We start from the raw sequence: 24,422 nt of genomic DNA, 5'->3' as shown, positions 1-24,422 counted from the left end.
CTAAAATTCCTGTGAAAAGTCATTTCATCCACATAAACGAATCGAGCGTGAGTGGCCAGCGCACTTCTTCCGCATCATAGCGCTGCCTGCCACCGTCGTTGTCGCCATCGCTGCACCTACCACCCTCGTCGTCCCCAAATTCCACGTTGTCGGCTGCCTCCCATCTCCAACGTCAGCCCCAAATCCCACCCTAGCAGCAGCAATGCATGTCGCCGAGGAAGACTAAGAAGATAATAGGGGTGACAATGGCATGTGGGAGGCAGTGGCGGCGAGGGGTAGGCGGCGCTGATGGCGCCCATGGGAGCACGTTGTGTGCTCTCACCGCAACGGAGAAGAAAGAGGAGTCTTCGAGTGTTGTTTTCTCTGTCAGCTAAAGAGGCAGGGGCATTTGCATAATAGAAAAGAGTGTTTTCATGGGTAGCAACATTAAATAGATAAAAAAATTACGAAAATGTATTCTAGCGTGATGGCCTCGTTTTATAATGGCAATATAGCGAGTCTCTTTTGCAGGATCGTAAACCAACAAAATCTAGTTATGAGAATGGCAGAATTCTAATAAATTCGTCGATGTCTCGCTGGAGATGCTCTTAGTTGCTAAAAAATTAGCTAAGGCCAATTTTAGTGAAAAGTTTTATGGCGTTATTTCTAAAACTGTCATGCCATATAGAACAAAATGAAACATGGTTAAAATACCCACTTTCAATAGAAATTTTTATTTCTACGGTTTCATAGACATTTAATTTCATGACCCATAGATAGTTGGTAATTGTGCTAAGAGAGTTTCATCCCATTCTTCTATCTCTTATTAAAACCGTTGCCACGCTATCAAAAACACTTATGTGACAATTTATTAAATGCAAATAAAACTCTCCTAAGAACATGTTTAGATGCTCAGCTAATAAACCTACCTAATGTCTTACCTACTACTCCATCCATTCCAAATTATAAGTTGCTTTGACTTTTTGGTACATCCATTTTGCTATACATCTAGACATATATTATATCTAGGTACATGCAAAACGGATGTACCAAAAAAATCAAAGCGACTTATAATTTGGAACGGAGGGTAACTAACAATTAGCTATTAGTTTTAATTAATACTTCATCCGTTCTAAATTATAAGACGTTTTGGCTTTCTAGATATACGTGCATCATCTAGCCGTAGCGTATATCTAAGTGCACAGTAAAAAACATAAATTTAGAAAAGCTAAACGTTTTATAATTTAGAATGGAGGAAGTAATTAGCTATTAGTTGGTTTCTTTTGGTTAGCTTGGGTCCTGGAGAAGCTGTTGCCTGTTGAAGAAACCAGAAGTCGGCAGTCCCAGGTTCAAAAAAAAAAAAAAAAAGTCGGCAGTCCCTTTTGTTAAAAAAGAAATCCCAGCAGTTGGCGTTCTGAATCAGCAGCGCCTCGAAGTCGAATCCGGTAAACAGCGGAGGCCGCAGCGGCTGCGCCGGTGCGCCCGACCGCTGCTTATTTAATCCTGGCAAATTATGCTGTATCCTCTGGCTGCAGGCCTCCCCGTCCGCCACCCCACCTGTCTACTGCCGAGCTCACCTGATCTAGGGTTTAGCGGAGTGCCCTCGCGACGAAGCGAGGAGCCGATCCGTCCAGGTAAGCTCAACTGACTCCGCTTCTGCTTACGATTTACGATAGGTTGAATTCCGCTTACAGTTCGAGCGGTCTTGTGTGGTTGGTGTCTTGGTGACACCGGCCTGCCCCCCCCCCCCCCCCCCCCCCCCCCCCCCCCCCCCCCGCGCCCGTTGTGGTTTTGGTTTTTGTGGTGCTTGTAGTGTACGGAGCTTGGAACTGGATCAGTAGTGTGTGGAGCTTGGAACTGGATCCATAGATGCATTGCAGTTTGCTTGATGTCATCCGGTGTGATGGATCGGGTAAAACAGTATGTAGTTCTGCAGTTTTGGTGTTCGTATAGGAGGGAACTAGGGAACTCGTAGGTGGGGACTTGGGGAAGCGAAAATGTTGCTCAGGGCATATGTGATTCATCGATTTTGTCTGCATATATATTCTCTCCTCATTTCATCCCTTTTCCCTAAAATTTTAGGGTGTAGGTGTTTGTTAGAATCATGAGGTCTCTTGCTGCGCTTATGCTACATATTTCGATCCTCAAAAAGCTGTTGTAAGGTTTTACTGGTGCCAACAGTTGTCGGATAATTGCGCAGCAGTTTTGTGTTTCTGTTCCCTTACCCACAAAGATTGTAGAATTTGTGTTCGGGACTCCGGGTAGGGAAATGTGAGACTATAATGGCAAATTTTATCAGCACATTCTGAAGGTTGCAATATGGGCTGAAGAAACTCTTTCAAGCGATAATATACTTGTTTCACTTACAGTACTTGTGTATTGGGCCTCTACGTCTAGGTATATTTTTCAAGTAGGTTTTTTTTGTTTCCAATCAAAATATCTTAAGTACATGGAATATAAAGGATGTAGCGTATTACTCTGGAACCTAGGAATATTGGCACATACATGCCTCATTTTTATTTGTACCTAACATATTTCTTAAAGAAGATCGATTGCTTGTTTTTATACTATGCATTGCAATAAGATACATGCATTTACACCCAGCATGTTTTACAAAGTTAATTGAAGTTTAGTTTATGATCGTTTGATCAAAAATAATATCATGATATCCCATACGATGGAATAATCTTCATCATCACATAAATTGTTCAGACAAGTTATGGAGCGGTATAGGGAGAAGAAGAAGGACCTACACATGGTTTTTATTGATTTGGAGAAGGCTTATGATAAAATACCAAGGAATGTTATGTGGTGGGCTTTGGACAAACATAAAGTCCCAACGAAGTACGTCGGGCTCATTAAGTATATGTACAACAATGTTGTGACTAGAGTTCGAACAAGTGATGGAGACACGGATGACTTCCTGATTAGGATAGGACTACATCAAGGGTCAGCTTTGAGCCCTTATCAGTTTGCCTTAGTGATGGATGAGGTCACAAGGGACATACAAGGGGACATCCCTTGGTGTATGCTTTTCGCGGACGATGTAGTGCTAGTTGATGAAAGCCGGATAGGAGTGAATCAGAAACTGGAGTTATGGTGGGAGACTTTGGAGTCCAAAGGTTTTAGACTCAGTAGAACTAAAACTGAGTATATGAGATGTGACTTCGGCACTACTACTCGGGAGGAGCAAGATATTAGTTTGGAAGGTCAAGTAATGCCTAGGAAGGATACCTTTCGATATTTAGGATCAATGCTACAGAGAGACGGGGATATTGATGAAGATGTTAGCCATAGAATCAAAGCAGGGTGGATGAAGTGGCTGCAAGCATCTGGTGTCCTATGTGACAAAAGGGTACCACAGAAGCTAAAAGGCAAGTTTTATAGGACGGCGATTAGACCTGCTATGTTGTATGGTGCAGAATGTTGGCCTACGAAAAGACGACATGTTCAACAGATAAGTGTCGCGGAAATGCGTATGTTGCGTTGGATTTGCGGTCATACAAGAAGGGATCGAGTTTGGAACGATGATATACGTGATAGATTAGGGGTAGCACCAATTAAAGAAAAGCTTGTCCAACACTGGTTGAGATGGTTTGGACATGTCCAACGGAGACCTCCAGAGGCACCGGTGCGTAGTGGAATCCTAAGCCAGAATAGTAACGTGAAGAGAGGCAGAGGAAGACCGAAGTTGACTTGGGTAGAGGCAATAAAAGGAGACTTGAAAGGATGGAATATACCCAAAGACTTAGCCTTAGATAGGAGTGCTTGGAAGGCAGCTATTCACGTGCCTGAACCTTGATTGCTTCTGCTGGGTTTCAACTCTAGCCTACCCCAACTTGTTTGGGACTTAAAGGCTTTGTTGATGTTGTATGTTATTGAACATCAATAACATCAAGAAACAAGTAGATGTTTTATATGAACACACTATTGATGACTATGATCAAGCTTTATGAATTATGACAGTTTACATCGATTCACAAGTTTGAGTTCTGGGATACTAGGTAACATATGCTATATTGGATGACTACTCTCATTAAGGACTTGCCGCATATTTTAACTTAGTTAAAAGAGTATTATTAAGGTTAGGAGTGTACTTTTGAAGTATATATCATAATGTAAATATTTTACATTATAATATGAAGTGCATTGCATATTCATTATTAGAGAGTTTGCACATTTGTTTCATAATTTGGTCTTGGTATAACCTAAACACATGTATAATTTCCATGTAAGGAAATATTGGCCATGCATCAGATCATGTGAAATATGAGATGGACTCTTTTACCTTGTCTTCTCGGTCATGAACTGATGGGATACCTTGATGTTTTTTTTGCCAATCTGATATAACAATAGCAGTCTCTTGCTTAGTGCCTTTATGGTCACAAGTTTGGAGGGTTGTGGGGGTTGGGTGGGGGCATGGGGCAGTGTGGGCTGTGGGGTGGGTAGGTTTGGTAAATTGATCTGCCTTGACTCATAACTAGTGTGAGTTCATCTGTGCCTCATGTCTGACTACACACATTGATGTCAATGCCCATTTCTGCATGTTGCTGCCAGTACCACTTAATTCCACTGCATGTTCACCATTCACCATGCTGGATGCACGTTGTGTGCCACCTGTGACTTTGTGAGCTTCTTTTTCTGTTGTCTGCCAGTAATTTGCCTAACAAAAGTTCTAATATATGCACATGGCTCTGCAGTGATATATATTCTTCTTACATTGTCATTTGTCAGTATTATGATGATCCTCAAGTTTTAGTAAAAATTAAAAATACACTATAAGTACGTTTATACCTTGCATAAGTTGATTTTACTAACCTTCAATTATTTTAATTAGATATGCATTTGGGGGCAGCAAGCTCGAGACAACAACTGCATAGCTTGCAAGAGCTTGTAAGTGTTCTTCTGTATTATGAGAAATATCATTTATCTTTTGTTATTCCCACAGCGATTGATAGATTGATATGGATCAATGTTTTTGGTTGGCCTAACTGGTTATTATATGTACTATGATGTGATAATTATACTAGGCTTGATTTTTTCGTAGAATACTACAAAGTACAATGAATGTGGTTAAAGGGTATAGTTGCAATGCCTGCTTACTTGGGTTCCACCCTAAGCAGGTCTTGTGCTTAGAGTACAAAGCATTTTATTTATTCAATAGCTCAGTTTTGAGACCAACTGCGCATTTGGATGTATCTGTTTTGTCATAGGACAGTGGACATTGGTCTGCTCTGGTTTGAAGTTTAAAGTTGTCATTTTACCAAAATCCTCTGTATTATTCTCTACCTATACACGTTTTCATTTTGAGTTCAAAAGGAATTGTTTTCTATTAAGTTCTAATGGTAGAAGATCATCCAATATTTAACTTGTTATCATCTTTTGAAGTTACTCCCTCCGTTCCAAATATAAGTTGTTTTGGATCAAGAGATAGCGTATATCTAGGTGCATAGCAAAAACTATGTACCTAGAAAAGCCAAGACAACTTATAATTCAGAGTACAATTTACAAGAGCATACATGACAAGCTTATTTGAAAGGCGGGCCCAGTGCAAGCGGTAGAGTCTTACCGCCTGTGACCGGAAGGTCCCGGGTTCGAGTCGCGGTCTCCTCGCATTGCACAGGCGAGGGTAAGGCTTGCCACTGACACCCTTCCCCAGACCCCGCACAGAGCGGGAGCTCTCTGCACCGGGTACGCCTTTTTCTTCATAAAGAAGAATTGCATCTAGCAGCTTAAACTTTATCTGTTAGGTCTTGCAATTCAACCCACGATATTGATTTCTGGTCTCTCAGTTTTAGCTATCCTCACTGCATTGAAGTCTTATGGCACTTTCAGTGGTCTTTCTTAAATCATCTGGTTTACTGACTCTGAATTGTCCTGAAGTTTGGACAAAAATCTCACCCTATACTTGGTGTTTCTGACTTGTCCCTTTGCACACTCAGCTCAAGATTGATTGGAACATCTTCATTCTCTGTATTCAGAATACTGTGTCTAACTGTAGTACTTGTTGGATGCTCATTTACTCCTTGTCCATACACCTGAAAAATGAAAAAATGATGTTTTGTGATTCACATACACTTGACATGTGGAATAAAAGATGAGTTCTACTAATTGCACCCTTTTTTGGCTAACTATTTCCAGATGCATATACCTTTCTCCGTAATTCAATGTTCTCTTGATGAAGAAGGTTGACTTTGTTGTAAAGTTCTATGTTTTCCTGGTGCATGAGGCTTCCCTATAATTCAAATAAGCAGTTTGTGTAGTCAAGCGAGACCCTAGAATATGTAAGTAGTTTTGAATAAGTTGTGTGTACAAACCTTCCTGTTTAATTCTTGAATCTGATAAAAAATAAGTTGGTCCTGCAGATTGAAAGTTAGTAAACAAAGTAGCAACTGGTATCTTTGTTGTTAAGTATGTGATGGCGACTAAAGAATCTGTAATGCAACCTTCTTCAGACGAATATTTCTTAGGCTCGTCTCCAGCTTATTCTCTAAATTCTGCAAATCTCTCACGTCCAGGCCAGAAAGCTGCTGGCCCAACAACTGCCTGCAGTGAAAAATTGTATAGAACATTAGCTTATGCTTTTCTGAAAATGCACATGTTATTGTACGAATGTATGATCCTATTTCATGTTTAAGAGAGAACATTAAAATAAAGTACCATTTTTGTAGCCATCAAGTGTACAGTTGAATTAACCAACACATAACATAACTTCCTTTGTGGGAGGAGTAAGGACACGCACTTAATCAAATAGAATAATGAAGCAGATTGTTGCTTATTGCTGTTTCTGAAAGTTTTGGAGCCATACTGTATAAGGTTTAACTTTGTGTTGGTGACTTCAAACTTCCTGTGCATAGCATTAATAGACACACATAGAGCATTGAACCAATTGCATCTTGCAATTCATCATCATGTGCTGAGAATTTGTTCTTAATTCTTATCGATCTTTATTTTTTAGGACCTTGTTCCCATTGATTCTATGTCTGAGCATGAAATAAAATTACAATTTCTCTTTCTAGTGGTGTTTGTTTCCTCTGATGTAAGTACAATATCTCTGCTATGATAGTACTGTTAAGCATACTATGAAAAAAATAACTGCAGTAGACACATTCTTTTTCTCATAATGATTTGAAATATTTATTGTAGGTTGGTTTAGGTCGTACCGATGGTGCTCTTGCAAATTATGCAGTTGCTGCCTCAAGCTTCCTGCCTCCCTTTGCCAGAGCTAGTAAGATGGAAAAGCTTTCCATTAACATAAATGAGAGTGACTGGACAACCAAATGATCTCTACTTTAGCATAGGATTACAACTACAACAAAAAGAACACAACCTTTTGCTTCAAAGGAAGTTGGGTTTTAGTAGAGTTGAAACCCAGGTACCCAACAAGAGCCAAAATATGAAAGAAAATAAGAATGCAACAAGCAATCAGATCCTACAGGGATATGTAAACACAATATCATTTTTGTTAGCTATAAGCTCATATGAAGGCATCTTTGGTTTGGAAATGATTAATGGTTCAAGAGAAATTCTCTCCTTCACATTCTAGAAAAAATATGGTTCAAGAACAATTAGGTCTTTGGATATTGTGTAACTGTTTAAGTGTTTATGCAGTAAGAGCATCTCCAGCACTGCCCCCCTAAATCTCTCGAACTTTTTTCTCGAACCTGGCCCCCTACTTGGAATTTGAGGGCCACCCTTACTTTTGCAGCCCTCAAATTTCTGCTGCAACTCTAGCAACAACCCTCAATTTTGAGCCCCTACTTTTTTATGACAATTGGGACCCTTCTATCTGTGGCATGTGTTTTCTTTTCTTTTTCTCCCGTTTTCCATCGATGTACAGGTAGTGGCTTGGTGGGGAGAGGTTCGGCGGCGGTGAGGGGCTCGGTGATGGGGAGAGGCACCCGTGGCAGGGAGGGGCTCGGCAGGGATAGGGGATCGGGGGCTTGCTCTGGCTGGCGGGCGCAGGTGGGATCTGCACTGAAGCAGGAGAGGAACGGTGGGAAAGAAAAAAAGTAGAGGCCACCTCCAGAGTCCCTAGGAATGAGGGGGGTTGAGGGGAGAACTTGAGGGCCTTTTACTTTTGGGAGCCTGAGTAGGGTCCTGCTAGAGTGGGCTTTTTTTTGCCATCCAGCTCCCAAAAGTAGTATAGGGGCCCAAGTAGGGGGCCCTGCTGGAGATGCTCTAACACAAATTTGTTTGTGGTAATGTATTTATCATCCTTGTTTACTTATCTTTTTTCGAACTACTTCCTTGTTTACTTATCAAAATATGTTTGCTCACAAGATAACTTGATCTTATCAAAATATGTTTGCTCACAAGATAACTTGATCTGAACTTTCATTGCTCCTTTAAACATGTTGTAGGTACCATTTTATTCAAGTTTATTCACTTATAAACATGAGAAAATGTTACCATCTAACATGAACTCAAATGGAGCGTTGCATCCTGAAAATGTTATGGCATATAAAATGAGACAATTGTGAAAATGTTATCTGTAGCATAGGAATTAATACACCCATGATATTTGTGCTGTACATCTTGTAACTGCTCTCAGCACAGTTGATAATAGTTGGTCTAAAATGCAACAGTGTTTGTTTGGGCTTCCTAGGAGCTTTTGGACCTTTCAAAAGCCAAAAAGCTCTGAGAAGGCAAGTGAGCTTCTGGGCTTTTGGCTTCTAGGAGCTGTTTGGCTTTTGGAAAGTCCAAAAGCTAGCAGTCCAAAAGTGGCCAAAAGCTCAAACAAATTGGGCACCAAGATGCCACTACGATATAGATATATCGTTCTAAGTTATAAATATTTTGCACCTTTTCAAAATAATTTTATTGGTGGTTTTGTAAAGTTACACCATCCTGTACTATTTTGGAAAAAGATATGGAAAAGTTACATTGCTTGGTGCTTGTGGTTAATGTTTATTTCACTTAAACCTGACTAGTTTAGAACCACCTTCATCCTGGTCGTGGTTGGGATGATCAGAACCTGGAGCCAACAGCGTGTGTGTCCAACAGAAGTTCTTCAGGATGAAGGGTAACCAGTTTATGAAATGTTTGTTTCAGTTTTGTGATTTCTATTTGGGGGTTAACATAGTCTATGAATATAGCAGGTGATGCTTCATAGCGGGCTACATTATGCAGCGTTGGAGTCATTTGCAGTTATTACCATGATGTTCATGGCCCCTGTTGTTTTGCTTAAATCCCTAGATCAGAATCAAAAGACAGGACATGCCAGTCAATTTTCATGTGCTTTTGGCGCTCACACTATCAATGGCGGTGTAATAGGTTGCCTTACAAACCTATGACTCTTAAGGCAATTTACAAGATATCTGCCTTTTAGAAAACCTGTCTTTAGCTGCTACCTATTGGCAGACAGACCACATGTGGTAGCTAAACCACAGTAAATTTAGTCACTAACTATTTTTCTTACTCTGATTCAGTAATACATGCTACCACCAAAATATATAGTGGTATTAAACATTGAACTTGTTAACTTATTAATCACCCAAGTTTTAATTCCAAGTGCATTTTTGCACTTACGCCTTACGCATATGAAAGTTTTCAAATGTAACATTTGCAGGTATTGTCTAAGTGAAACTTTATGTGGAAAGAAAATAGTTGAGATATTTGATTCATATTACCGCCTGTGACCGGAAGGTCCTGGGTTCGAGTCGCGGTTTCCTCGCATTGCACTGGCGAGGGTAAGGCTTGCTACTGACAGCCTTCCCTAGACCCCTCACAGGGTACCCCCTTTATTTGATTCATATTATTAGTTAGAAGATCTGAACTTTTTATTGGATGGTTCTTCTATTGCAGCTGTGTCCCTAGTTTTTTACTTCTTTGTTGTATTGTTACATTGTCAAGTTATGCTCGAAACCATATCCTCCACCAAAAATGTTTTGGATGCAGTTCTTTTGGTCAAGGAAACAAATCAGCAAGTTGCCTCTGCTGTACTGTTCAATGCAACTGAAGTTACATGATTTTTAGACTTTTACGAAGAGGGACTACAATTGTGTCTTCAAATGACAGTTTGATAATTACATAAATATATTTCTTTACCAACTTAAATGTCCTCTAGATAATTTCTCTACTGCGCTTAGTGGCTGCAGTGATCAGAATCATTTGCCACATCGATGATGATATATGAAAACCTTGAAGAAAAAAATCAGCTATCATGGGGAAGACCACCCCCACGGTATTGTTTCCACTGTGGTATTGTTTGGAATAAGATACGTCAGTCTTCCAACCGACCGAAAAATCCCCGCGACTATTTTATGGGTTGCGCAAGGGAGGGTTTTTTTTACCCTTAAATTTGCTCCCATGGGGAGTTGAATCTAGGTGCTTGAGTCAACTACTAGGCAATGGACCCTTTTGCATATATGACAGCCTTTGTTATTATTGTTTGGTTCTGATATTAGAGTGTTTAACCATTTCAGATTATTGTTTATGAATTGAGTAAGGCAAGGGATGTCATTCTTGCTATTCATTGGTATGACGTGGCGCTCTATTTCTCAGAAGCCAAATTTCAGCTTCAATCTGTTCATTAACAAACATCCAGAAGCTACTTTTTCATTTCTTCAAATATCGTTAGATAACACTTGTTGCCACCAGGGTCAGTGCAGATAAGCTCTGTATAACTGTAAGCCTATATTGGAGGCCAGAGCATGTTCTGAGCATGTTCTGATCAAGGCAACATTTAGTTAAGAACTGTCAAGACCTGTGTTCGGATTTTGCTTGATTAGTTTATTAAGAGCTTGCCTACCACCTCAAAATGGAGCTGTATATTCAATTGAGAATTTGATTATGGATTGTGTTTCAGCTTGGCTGAATCAACATGTTAACGATCTGTTTATACCAGCAGAAAATGCATGTAATCTAATGAATTGTTATCAAAATTTTGGATGTTGCTATCCATTTTCCGGTCTATTACAGCCATCATTCAACAACCTTGAGATGCACATTACATTGGAAAATAATACTTCATTGGTGGTTGATTTCTTAGTTTAGTTTCTTGGGCATTTGATTGTTCATGCTCATGCGTAATCAGGCTTGAGGCTTTGATATTTAGCTAGATTATTCTGCTACGGTAGTAATAAAAGGTGTTGGTTTGTTTAACTTAGCCCACATAATCATTGACACTATAAGCAAACTTAACAGCCTATTAACATTCTCTTCAAGTTTCAGTTCACAACGCATAGCATTTTTATCCTATTTGTGATTTGTGAAATGATGAAGCTGATAGGACCCGAGGTCCTACCGGAGTTGCTGCGGAGGTTGTAGGGATGGAACAGGGAGGGCGTGCCGTGGCGGCGAGAGAAAGAAGAGGCGGCTGCTTGCTGCTGCCGCCCTAGGGCTGTGCGTGAGAGACGTCAGGAAGGCAAGGAGTCACGTCCGTGGCCCTTGGGCCTTGAGGCCAGGCAAATAATGTTTGCCTTGCTTGATTTCTCCAATAAGTGTTTATATATATATATATATATATATATATATATATATATATATATATATATATATATATATATATATATATATATATATATATATAGGGAGAGGCTATTCAGTAGCCGGCTACAAAATAAGTTATTCTGTAGCCACCTCTATTTACTATAATTTTATATACTAATTTACCATAATATAAATACATATTTACGATAGTTGGGTTACTATAACACATGTGGATATTTACCATAACGTTATATTAAACCACTTAGTAAGGAGTTACTATAATCTCGTAAAATAACATAGTAATTATCGTAACTCAAAGTGGCTACAGAATAAGTTATTCTGTAGCCAGCTACAGGATAGTAGTTCTATATATATATATATATATATATATATATATATATATATATATATATATATATATATAGCCTCTCTGTAAATCCTATTTTAAGAAATTAATATCCTAATTGAGGAAAATAGCAAATAAAGATAATTGGACTAATAGTCCATCTAATCCAGGTGCCTTCTGTGCGCCGGCCAGGCGCCCCCCTGTGCGCCGGTCTCTAGCCACCGGTACGCCGGCGTGTGTACTGGACGCCGGTAATAACATATCTCTCCGCCTGGAGAAATAGCTCGTCCTCGAGCTAGAAATCCGGGTAGAGGTCTTGGAATGCTTGGAGCGGCTCCCAGGTAGCATCGTCTTCAGTCATGTCGTGCCACTGAATAAGAACATGCCAAACGCCCCGCTGGAGTTGGGCACGGATGGCACGCTCAGGAGCTTGAAGAAGGCGACCATCGAACGTAGGCGGCAGAGGAGTAGGCGCAGCCGGAGGATCTCCCTTGTGCGGTTTTAGTAAACCCATGTGGAAGACATTATGCAGACAGGCGCCCTCCGGAAGCTGAAGGCGATAAGCGACGGTGCCGATGCCGATGCGCTCCAACACCTGGAACGGGCCGGCATAGCGAGGACCAAGCTTGCCCTTAGCTCGGGGCTCGAGGGACTCTGCAGTACGGTGGAGCAGGCGCAGCCACACCTAGTCCCCCAGAGCATACTCCAAGTCACGGTGAGAGGCATCATAATACTTCTTGGACAGCTGCTTGCGCTTGAAGTAGGCGTTCGCGGATCTCAGCAAGGAACTCATCTCGATTGCGCAACAAAGTATCCACCTTGTCTGTCTTGGCCATAGCCGTGTAGGGCAGCAGAGGTGGGGGCGGACGGCCATAGACCTCAAACGAAGTGGTGCGTAGGGCGGAGTGCAAGGATGTGTTGTAGCAATACTTCGGCCAGGGCAACCAATCCACCCAAGCACGAGGCCAATCACCAGTGATGCAGCGCACATACATGGCGATCACCTTGTTGACCACCTCGGATTGGCCATCCGTCTGCGGGTGGAAAGCTGTGCTCATGCGCAGTGTCACACCAGCCATCTTGAAGAGATCACGCCACGCTTGACCTGTGAACACTGAATCGCGGTCGCTGATGATGGAGGAGGGGAACCCATGCTGGCGCACAATGCCCTCAAAGAACGTCCGAGCCACTGAAGCAGCAGTGTAGGGGTGCCCAAAGGCGATGAAGTGCGCTTACTTGGAGAAGCGATCGACCACCGTAAGAACGACGGACTTGCCATTAACCTTAGGCAAGCCTTCGATGAAGTCCATTGAAATGCCGGTCTAGACCTGCGATGGAACCTCGAGGGGCTGTAGCAAGCCCGCTGGCTGCAGGGCTTGGGTCTTGTTCCGTTGACACGTGCTGCAGGTGCGCACAAAATTCTGGACAAGGGTACGGTCGCCGGGACGAAGAAATCACCCGAAGCTGCTGCAGCGTCTACTGTACACCTTCATGGCCGACTGTTGTGCTGGTGCATGGATGCTCCATTTTTTCCACAAGAAAGGCATCTGACGGATTGTGTTGCAGTGAAGCTCTGTTCCATTACATTTATAACAAGAAAAAAAGGTTGTTCTGTTGCAGAGGTTGGAGCATTTTTTGTAGCTCACCATTTGTGGCTGTTATCAAAGAAAGGTAAGCACACAAAGACAGAAGCAGCCGTAGTTTTCTATGCGTGGATCCACTGAATGCTGCTGCTTCTCAAGGCTCCTTCCCCATTCTTTGCTTCATCCTAGCTAAAGGACTAATTTCATGTCCTATCAGTGAAATGATTCAGTCCTTTGACCTTCCTGGTTCTTATATCTTTAGGCCATGCACAATGGAAATTTTAGGATTCTTAATACAATAATACTAGCTATACATGTAAACCAATAAAAATCTATTTGACTGATTCCTTGTTTTCGTAATTGCACTGCCATCAATATGAGTGTTCTTTACTAACTTATCGTAAGTATCTATGTTGAGAAAAAAGTCAGCCTCGATCTATGTTACAAAAGTAGATCTAGATGTTGTATATACATGTATGTTGCAAACATATATTTCAAGTGTTTTAGGTGTTTCATACATATGTTGTAAGTATTTCATCTGGATGTTGCATATGTTTTGCAATGGCTACATATGTGTTTTCAAATACTTTTTAGGTGTTTGGTTTTAGATGTACGTTACAAGTGTATCAGCTATTTCGGACGTATGTTGCAAGTGTTTCATCTAGATGTTGCAAAAGTAGATCTGGTGTTATACATGTTGCAATGGACCCACTTGCCGCAGTCGTCTACACCGGCTGAGGCGTCGCCATGGGTGACCATGCGAGGGCCTGAGGCTAGCAGATGCATATGCGGCACGCGTCCAGAGATGGGACTGTTGACTAGGACCCAAAGGTGTGACGTGCAGACCATGCTAGGCCCCGCGCTAGTGGTTCGGTTGCGACTGGCGCCTGCGGGTCAGGAATCGTGCGTGCGCGAACAGGGAGGGGAGACCGGTGCACTGACGTTACCCACGACCTCGACTAGACCGTGCATGGGCCGTGTGAGCTGAGCGTCCGATGTTTGAAGCTGCGCCACCAGTGACTCCCTTCTATATATTTAGTTCTATGTCGCTTGTTTCGTGAACATTATAACTTATCCTAAATCATTACTCCTGTCCTACTAAATAAATGCATCTCCACCTCTAAGCATATGCTTTGTATAATACCCATATCACACTGGTATGTTGTGTGGCTGTGTTTGTGCAACATTACTGCGTGGATAACTCTACCTTCTATTGATTTGGATTGAGTGGATTTTGGACTGAGAGTGACAATTAGTTTGTTAGATATATAATATTAGTATTCAAAATCGACCGTGCTTTTTCCAAAATGGTAAACATGACATCTATCCGAAGCATGCGTGTTGAATCCAGAACGATTAAAGTCATTCACACTCCTAATACTACATATTCCATTGTTCTCTTTATTTATTATATTGATACATATTCCATCATTCCCTTTACATTGATATTTACACATGCAATTGCTACTATGAACCAAAACAACAACAAAAAGTCTGAGTGGCTCTATGTGTGCATGGGCGCACGCAAAATATGGTGTACTTAACCATCGTGACTATGTAGGCTTCGATCCTTTCTCGCCCCCAAGTGTTCTCCGCTTTTATCCCTTTGCATTTGGTTTTCTTTCTTTTATCGAGTATTAAACGTCACCGTATTTGTGGTGCTACTCGCGCAGTGGTTTCAAAGTGTTAAAGCTTTGGTTGCATATGTACACTTGACACCTTATACTGTGATTAAAGTAGTTTGTTTGTGACTAGTCAGGGATGAAACCGTACAGTCGGAGGAGGTCTGCTTTCATTTCTTTTTTTTTTTTACTTAAACGAAATTTAGTCAGAAACGATTACGGCATTGATATTACGGCACGTCGATATCAGTAGGCAATTCGATGATGCATAGTTTTTTTTACAGTACCATAAATAGTAATGATAAGCTAAGTCTTTAAACGTACTTCACTTTTTTTCTTTAAACTAACAAATATGCTTTACTGCTAATACAAGTTCATGCACATGTAAAATGACAGGTTCAAATACTAAGACCGTGTGCGGGAAATATTGGCAAAAATAGTGTGATATCATCGGGAGTTTCCGACCCAAATCGGTAAGACTGTTAAAACGTTTCAACTGTCTTACTGATTTATATTTGCGTTTTTTTGTTTCTATTTAGTATATTTTCCCAAAACCTTGATTAAATCTTGAAAGCAAACCCTGAGGGCTAATTTGAAAACTCAAATTCTCTTGGGACCCCTGATTTTTTTTAGGGTGGGAAATCTATGGGAAAATAATTTGAATAATAATTTAGTTCTTTATGGAGGGTTTTTCATCCTCGCCCTTCTAAATTAGCCTTGATAAACAATATGTTCCATTCCTGCATTCATCCCAAACTCTCTGTAGTAATGTATCGTATACAGTGTACCAAATGTTGCGCACAGGGCACATCGGATTGGACATTGGAGTTACCCAACGCAAGCATCTTAATTATTGTGTTGCATGCTCGATCGATAGTGGCTGACGTAGAAGTGCTTGGACATCATAATAATGCTGATGAATCTGGATTTTTTTTTGAGAAAGTGCGCTGGACTTTTTATATTAAGGTTCTGGTCATGCTCAGTGGGCCTTGGTTATCAGAAATATCATGGCCTGGCCCAGACTTTAAAGTTGGTTTATATTTTATTTGGATTATGGGCCTTTCTTTCTTGCAAGTTTTCATACAGTGCAAAAAATCTTAACATTCAAGCCAATAACTTGGGTTCTTGCACGCGGATTTCTACTGCAGTCTATAGAGGAAATTAGGATTGACAGTTTCAAGGAAAAAAGGAAGAGAAAAAGCGGATTGGCCAAGAATCTCTCCACGCAAAAAACTCTAGAAGTATCATCACTGCCTGATGGGGTGTACCGTACATGGTGCATTAGAAGGTCTATAATGCTACTTCATATATAGTACTAAGATAAGAGAATACAAATTAAGTTCATATCATACCTTGGCCTCAGCACTTGCGCTCATAGTCTGATGGTGCTCCTCTCTTGCCTCGCTGTATCTTTCAATCACAGATTTCATGCTGGTCGATAAAAATATTTTTTTTCCGTTAGAACTAGTCACATCAATCACAAATTTGCCACAATATAACATAGAGATAACAACTAATATAGGACCCAGAAAATAACAGTTGCGAGCCTGCTGTGCGTAGCACATAACAAAATGACACCCTTATGTAGTGGGAGTAATGTACCTGTCTAAAGTTTATCAATGTAGGCCAAGAGAATAATAAAAAGATAAGGCAGGAATGTGTTTTTTAGATATGAAATTAAACATCCGGTTTCATCCCCTCGAAAGAGGAATCAGATCAAACTTATTACAAAGTTTATCAACACAGGAATGATATGTTTCTTTCCTACCATTTTAGGCCATGTTTGGTTCATTGGAAAGATGTAGGAAGAACAAAGGAATCAAATTTCTATAGGATTTTCACTGTAGCAACGTTTGGAATAAGGGAAGAGACCTAAACCGTTCCAAAGGAAAGGTAATGAAACCTGCAGTTTTGGGGGAAAGAAAAAAATGAGCTCTGAGCTCATGGAAATATTTCCTGCAGCTCTTGCGCACTCACGCACTAATCTAGGTACTCCCTACCTGCATGCACAACCATGTGGGCTCGTCCAAGACACTACAAATTTTTTTAACTGATATATCTCGCTTTGTAAAGGTGTATTTAGCTCCTGTTTAATCTAAACAATTGTGTTTAGCACAAACCAATAGATTTTGATGCTATTAGTGTTCGTGTGTTCCAAACACTCGTTTCTAGTTTTCCAATTCTCTGTTTTACACCTCTATTCCTTTTATATTCCTCTGTTTTCTCTCATTTTTGTGTTTTACATTCTCCTGTCTCAAACATGCCCTTAACCTTTTTTAATCATCCAGGAGCCTGCCTTGCAGTTTGAAGTTCTTAGATGATATTAATAATCATGCAATAGAGAGAGAGCAAAAGGCAGTGCACATGATCTTTTACCACTTGGTAAGGCCCTTTTGAAAATCGTGGGTTCCCGATTCATACGAAATTACTGTGCATTTTCCCAGTAATTTTCTGCGCTCTACAGACGGGGCTAATAAGAAATTGAGCCACTTTCCGCTATTTGGAGAGAACGATTATCTCCCATATATATGTGTCAAAAAGGATCTAATGGCTCAACAATCAATATACTCCCTCTGTCCACTGCATTCTATGAATTTTAGGACAAATTAAGAGAGAATATAAAAGACGCATACACCCTCATTTTAATTCTTAATCAGACGCTAATCAACGTAATTGATGATGATTGGTTGATAAATGGAAAGTATTTAATGCAAAATTAGTTTTTTTTCCTCTAAAATGCATTATATTTGAGGATAAATTTTGAATGCTGTAATGCACTATATTACATGATAGAAGGAGTATTATTTAATACTTCTTTGAGTAGTTATTTGAATGCATCCTTTCACTATGCAAATTCTATGGCTGTGATGGAAAGTGCTTCTGTAGCGCTGGATGCTGCTTGTTACAGCTGCACTACTCAGCGGCTACGATACAAATCAAGTAGCCACAACTACGGCACCTGCCGTAAAACACTATATAAAACGATTTTTAGAGCTAGCTTTTAAAACCATGCCATCGATCGAAAAACGAGTCATTTTCAGGGCTGGTTTACAACTGTCCCTGAAATGATTTTCAAACTTTTTTAAAAATCATTTAGAAGTTGCAAAAAATAAGATTTACTAATCTGGCGAGTCACCCCTAAAAACAGATATATTTTCTGTGATGGTTTAGTTAACAGAACCGTCCCTGAAAAATATATTTTCAGTGTCAGTTTGTAAGCTATAGTACCCTGACGATAGTTAAAAATGGTTTGCTAAGTAATCCATCCTTAAAGAAATAGGAGGCGCCTGTGTAAAAATCAGTTTTGTACTGGTGTAAGTGTAGCCGGCGTATATATATTGGATAAAGAACATGATAAATTAAAAATGTCTTTCTATGTTTTTAGATGATGAAGTTAATTTCTGGCTTTTAAAGGTCATACATAACCCAAATCTCTTGGTACTGCACGTGCCAGGTCTTAGACTTACCTCACAAAAGGTGGCTACGTTTCTATAGGCAAAAAACATCAGTTTATTTATTTCCAAATCACCAACTTTTTAAGTTGAATCATTGTCATTATGGCATTGATATTGGGTCGTCTCCAGAGTGAAAAATAGCCATCTACGAAGCAAAACTTCTGTTGAGTGTTGTACTCCATTTTCTTGAAAAACTTTGAACTATGTGCAAAAATCATGTAGTGGAAATATGTTCTGAGAGAGATAGAAAAGTGTCTACTTGAATGGTTTTCGCTTATCTTATGTAGAATTCGGTTTTGGGTAGTTTGACCCTCGAATTATCGTCTTATGGCTAGGGCTCGCAAATATTATCATGTACGTTCTAACATATGAGCAATCTGAATACCCTGTATATTATAAATTAATACGTCATATCAAGTGAAGTAAAAAAAGTGGAAGCTGGTTTAGTTTCTAGCACCTGATTAACATTTGAATTAAGCTACATGAAAATTTGACCAGTAAGTTTGTGTTTGTACTATATAATGTGCTAAAAATAAGAAAAGGGTTATAGGCCAATAGTATTTATTACTTGTTAAAATGCCAATTCTTATATAAGGCTATAATATAGGTATAAGAGATATATGTTACGGTGCTTGGGAGGAACCACCCCTATAGAAATTTTATCAATTGTTGATCTTAAAATGAACTAATTAATTGTGATTAAGGGTAGTCTAGTAAATAATGTAACCTAATCTCCTTTGTGTAGCAGAGAACAGATAGAAAGGGCATGTCGCTGCACCCATCCGCCTAGTGCTCGATGGAGTGCAGGAGGAAGGTACCTCTCTACTTTTAACCATTAGGTTTCGACTAGTGAACGCCTATTATTATTTTCAAGCAATGTATAAGTTCTTTAGTATAATAACGTACTTATGAAGTACCGTACCATGTATGGTCAGACTTTTCTTTATATGTTGGTATGCTGAACTAGCTAGCGCACTAAAACCATTTTCACATTATCAAGTAAGGACTGAAGAATAATCATCACTACTGGACTCAGCGGCTTTGCCGAGTGCCAGGGGCACTCGGCAAAGCCCAATTTGCAGTCGGCAAAGGCTTTGCCGAGTGCTGCACTCGGCAAAGGACACTTGGCAAAAAATGGGTCGGCAAAGGTGTCAGTTGGAAAAAAAACCCGAAAAAATAGGAAAAAATGGATTTTTTAATCGGTGGAGGCCCCCACTGGCCAACGCCCGCCCATCTCTAGCATTTTTTGCGTAAAATTCGCAGCAACGTGGCCGACGGGATTCGAACCTGCGACCTCCCCCTACGTGCAAACCTCCTCTACCACTACACCACACTGTCACTTGTGTCTAGATTCCGTTTTAGTTCCCAACATATTATACTAAACCGAGTGTAAATTACTTGTTTGAGACCCTAAACGAATTCAAATAAAAAAGTTGTAAACTACAAAGTTTCATAACTTTTCGAGATCTACACTTTTAGTTTAGAAAGTTTTTCCATCCGAGGTCGTTTACAAAATTTGAATTTCAAAATTTTGAAATTCAAACGCAGTTTTGCATGACAAGATGATTTCAAATCAAAAAGTTGCCAACTACAATGTTTCATAACTTTTCGAGATCTACAGAGTTTATTTTGGTTGTTTTTCCATCCGAGGTCGTTTGAAAAGTTCGAATTTTAAATTTTTGAAATTCAAACACAGTTTTGCATGACAAGATGATTTCAAATCAAAAAGTTGCCAACTACAATGTTTCATAACTTTTCGAGATCTATAGAGTTTATTTTGGTTGTTTAGTCATCTGTTCATCCGACATGGTTGTTCTAACATTGTTTACAAATCTTATATATCTCTCTTGTAGTTTTATAAACTACAAGAGAGATATGTTAGATTTGTGAACAAATTTGCTTTCACTTTGTCATATGAAGAAAAGACCAAAACAAACATTGTACATCTTGATGAGTTATACAACTTTGTAGTTGAAAACTTTTTCATTTGAATTAATTTACTGCTTCAAAATGTGCTTTGAAATTTTCTTTGCCGAGTGTAAAAAAACACTCGGCAAAGAGCTTCTTTGTCGAGTGTCAAAAAAAACACTCGGCAAAGAAGCTTCTTTGCCGAGTGCCGAGTGTCAAAAAAAAAAAACACTCGGTAAAGAAGCTTCTTTGCCGAGTGTGAAAAAAAACACTCGGCAAAGGCGTCTTTGCCAAGTGCCCGAAAAACAACACTCGGTAAACCACTTGGCACTCGGCAAAGAGCCGGTCTCCGGTAGTGCATATTGCACTTGGGGAGACACAATGAAAGTAATATCTCGGGTGTAATCGTCCATTCAGTTTTGGTTTATATAGGCACGATATCAACATATATAGAAATTCAAGAAAACAAAGAAATATACATCTACTCATTTTACTCTGTGTAAAACTAATTCACTAGAGTTGAAACTCATCATTCTATGTTAAGAATAAAAATACTGTAAAATCATGAGAAGTTATAAAATAATAAAAAGGAAAAGGGAAAAGCGAAAAATTCATGTCCGGAACATCATTCAAATACTTCCTGTTTAAAAAGGAAACATTCGTTGTAAGATTGTGGACATGTGACACATGGAACACATCCAATAGCTACATATTATAATTCCCTTCTGTAGTCTGTCATGTTAATTTGATCCCCAAATTAATTAAAAAAATTCAGTTGCACAATTGCAAATACTCAACGTATGACTGAACTTTATTTGGCCAAATATTTTTTTTTTCAAAAAGCCATCGACAAGAGCACGCATGGCGTATATTGATAGAGAAGGTTATTTGGCCAAATATATATATGTGCAACCCCAACTATAATGTTTCGGAAAACCTGAATCCACCGGTCGGTTCAGTTTACCACACAAAGCTTGAAAGTAAAATCTTACAAAGCTATAAGGTATTCCCTCCGTTCGAAATTATAAGTCGCTTTGACTTCCTTAATTCATCCATTTTGCTATGTATTTGAATATATTATTATATCTAGATGTATAGCAAAATAGATGTACCAAAAAAAATCAAAGCGACTTATAATTTCGAACGTAGGGGGTAACAAATAAAACAGTGCAATCCATCCATTTGTTTTTGTTTTTACTTTCCAAGAGGTATACTAGTAAATTAACATACTCCCCGTAAAAGTTGGAACTAGGTACGAGGTATCAAAATTCTATGCCACTTGCATCTCTCTCTTCTGCCCTAATAACCGAAGTAAAAAACACTTCATCGGTGCTTGAGTATATAGGCTGTATGTTTCATATATGTAATAATAAGTACTTAGTCGTTAGTAGATCTAACAAATAGTCAGCAATTAAGCTAGCAAGGAGGAGCAATAATCAAACCTGGTGCTAGCGAAGTCATAGAGGCGACCGGTGCTGGAGAAGACGACGAGGCCGACCTCGGCATCGCAAAGGATGGCGAGCTCCTTGGCCTTCTTGAACAGCCCGCTCCGGCGCTTCGAGAACGTCACCTGCCGGCTCGTCGCGTTGTCGATCCTCTTGATCTCTATCTTCCCTCTCCCCATCTCCTTCTTCCCAACAGCACAGATCTAGAGAGAGAAAGAGAGAGCTGAGACCTAACTATCTACATAGGAGTACCTTGTTGCAGAAACCTTTGAACGGTGGTACTAGCTACTATGTCTCTTTCTTCTCTCTGATGGGAGAAGCCCTCTCTCTCTCTCTCTCTCTCTCTCTCTTCTCTTCTCTTCTCCCTCTGATAGTCTGGATGATCCTCCTGCAACTGCCCAATCCTCTTTTGAGATGCCTGTCCGTGCTTCCCCACGAAAGTATTCTAGGACCAGCTGGAAAGACGCATATATACAAGTACAAAGCGTTTAGAAGGCCCTTCCTCGTTTTTGCTTTCTCTAGCTGCTAGCTACCTAGTCCTAATTCACTAATTGTTGATTAGTACTGCATCATTGACAATAAACAAATCTGCACGGCTTACCACTTCTGTCGTGTCAGTGCCTGACACGTGCGCGTTCGTGTCGATGCTCCATCACGCTGCATATTTCTTAATCCAGGTGTCCTTCTCAGTACTCCGTCAGTTAAATGCAACAGCTTCTTTTTTTCCCATCAGATTGTTCTTTCCAGGTACTCGCTCCGTCTAAAAAATAGTCTATGGAAATCGTGCTGGTCAAACTTTTTTAACTTTGACTAGGTTTGTAGAAAATACGTGCAACATTTATATCTCCAAATAAATTATTATGAAAGTATATTCAACGATCTACCTAATAATACTAATTATGTACCATAAATATTAATATTTTGTAAAACATATTTAGTCAAAGTTAAAAGTGGTTGACTTTTTAGAAAGCGAAAATGCCTCTTTTTTTTTGATAGGGGGAGTAGCGATTATTTAAAGGCGCACTTGCACCCTAGAGCAAGTGTTAATAATTAAAGTGACATAAGTGGACTATATGAGTCGCCACATAAGATTTGACGCTGCTCCTTGGTTTTAGTTCTAGCAGTTTATATTATATACACATATGTAATTTGATCGATCATTACTACTTTTCATTTACTCCCTCCTCTCACCCTCACAAAAACAATGCAATTATATGTTTGGAACAAGCCAATTTTTCTTAGGTTTGACCAAGTTTATATAGAGAATAATATCGATATTTATGTCTTCAAATATATTTATTATAAAAATATATTCTATAATTGATCTAATGATACAGAATAATATCGCTATATAGATGTTAATATTTTTTCATCAATTTAGTTGATAATTGCATACTTATTCGTTATTTGGGACAGAGGGAGTCACTACTGGAATCTCACATTTTTCTGTGGGTGATAAATTTTTCTGTGCGTTTTTTTCGGTACGCACAGAAAAAGTACGTTTTTTCTGTCGGTTCCAAAATATCCCGACAGAAAAATACTAAAACCCACAGAAAAATCGTATAATTTTTCTGTGCGTGACAATACACACACGGAAAAAATCAGCACTCACAGAAAAATGCAATTTATTCTGTCGGTTCTTTCAAAACGCATGAAAAAATATGTACACGCACAGAAAAAAACCCTAACCCTAACTCGCCGGCCGCCGCGCCCCCAAACACCCTCTCACGCACTAGACCGCGCCCCCTCCCTCACTCTCTCCTTTCAGCGCGCCCCTCCCTCTGTGACTCAGCGCCGCGCCCCTCCCTCTGCGACTCAGTGCGGGGGCTCCTCCCCTCCCGAGCAGCGCCGCCACTCCCTCTCCTCCCTCTCCCTCTTCATCGACGCGGCCGGCGCGGCCCCTCTCCTTCACCCCCGGATCCGGCCAAATCCATGGCGGGCGCTCCCCCAGGCGGCTGGATCTGGCGTCACTGGTGGCGCGAGGACGAGGCAGGGCCGCATCTAGATCTGTCGCCGCCGCCGCCGACCGAGCAGATCCACACCCTCCCCCTTCTTCTCCCCCGCCGGCGCCCCTCCCCTCCCCCTTCTTCTTCCCCGGCAGGTGCCCCTCCCCTCCCCCTTCTTCACCCGGCCGAATCCGGCCCTCCCTCGCCCAGATCCAGGCGTGCCGTCCCTCTCCCAGGCGTGGCCCTCTCAGCGCACGGCCCCTCCTAGGCGTGGCTCTCTAGGTGCCTCCCCCCAGCGCACCGCCCCTCCCGGACACGGCCCTCCTAGGCGCGTCCCTCACGGTGTGCCGCCCCTCCCGAGCATAGCCCTCACGGCGTGTGGGCCCTCCCGAGCATGGTGGATCTAGAGCCCCTTCTCAGCCCGATGTCCAGATCTACAGCTCCAAGCGCAACCACATCAGGGCAGTTGTAGCTCCGAGTGCAACCTCCTTCTAGTGGCCGAGGTGAGCCCTTTGCCAACGACAAGCACCCACAACACAAGCCAGGTATGCATGTTCCTTCTCTTCCCTTTTGTGCAAATTTGAGAACGAACCCTAATTTAAGCTATTTGGTTATGTGTATTCAGAACAGATCTGATCTAATCCCATTTAAGGTACTAAGCTGTCTCCACTTTGCTAAAGCACAGTTGTTTCTAAGTTTATTGAT

The 24,422-nt window shown here is 40.6% G+C and overlaps 1 protein-coding gene and 1 long non-coding RNA gene across 2 annotated transcripts; one reads left to right on the top strand and one right to left on the bottom strand.

Moving 5' to 3' along the window:
* The first annotated feature begins 1,376 nt into the window (after positions 1–1,376).
* On the top strand, positions 1,377–10,379 carry LOC136501133 (uncharacterized). Its single transcript, XR_010770174.1, has 4 exons — positions 1,377–1,613; positions 4,817–4,872; positions 7,126–9,004; positions 9,078–10,379. It is a non-coding gene; the product is annotated as an uncharacterized lncRNA (long non-coding RNA).
* On the bottom strand, positions 4,891–22,190 carry LOC136501132 (MADS-box transcription factor 23-like). Its single transcript, XM_066496627.1, has 7 exons — positions 21,769–22,190; positions 16,316–16,394; positions 7,143–7,204; positions 6,426–6,525; positions 6,297–6,338; positions 6,131–6,214; positions 4,891–6,017 (listed from the first exon to the last, which is right to left on the bottom strand). Exons 1-7 carry the CDS (start codon positions 21,948–21,950, stop codon positions 5,877–5,879), a joined length of 690 nt encoding a protein of 229 aa, XP_066352724.1. The 5' UTR covers positions 21,951–22,190; the 3' UTR covers positions 4,891–5,876.
* Between the last annotated feature and the right edge of the window lie 2,232 nt (positions 22,191–24,422).

The sequence above is a fragment of the Miscanthus floridulus genome, chromosome 13, assembly GCF_019320115.1.
Source record: "Miscanthus floridulus cultivar M001 chromosome 13, ASM1932011v1, whole genome shotgun sequence".
Lineage (NCBI taxonomy): Eukaryota > Viridiplantae > Streptophyta > Magnoliopsida > Poales > Poaceae > Miscanthus > Miscanthus floridulus.
Note: the sequence above shows the minus strand (reverse complement) of the source record. Positions and strands in the feature narration are given on the sequence as shown.

What these genes read in the sequence shown, in the direction of transcription:
- LOC136501132 (XM_066496627.1), bottom strand. Translation starts at nt 21,950, where the DNA reads ATGGGGAGAGGGAAGATAGAGATCAAGAGGATCGACAACGCGACGAGC. An exon ending in AATTTGCAAGAGCACCATCG is followed by an intron (nt 6,526 to 7,142) that starts GTACGACCTAAA and finishes TTTTCACTGCAG; the next exon opens with GCAGTTGTTGGGCCAGCAGC. An exon ending in ACATTGAATTACGGAGAAAG is followed by an intron (nt 6,018 to 6,130) that starts GTATATGCATCT and finishes TTCATTTTTCAG; the next exon opens with GTGTATGGACAAGGAGTAAA.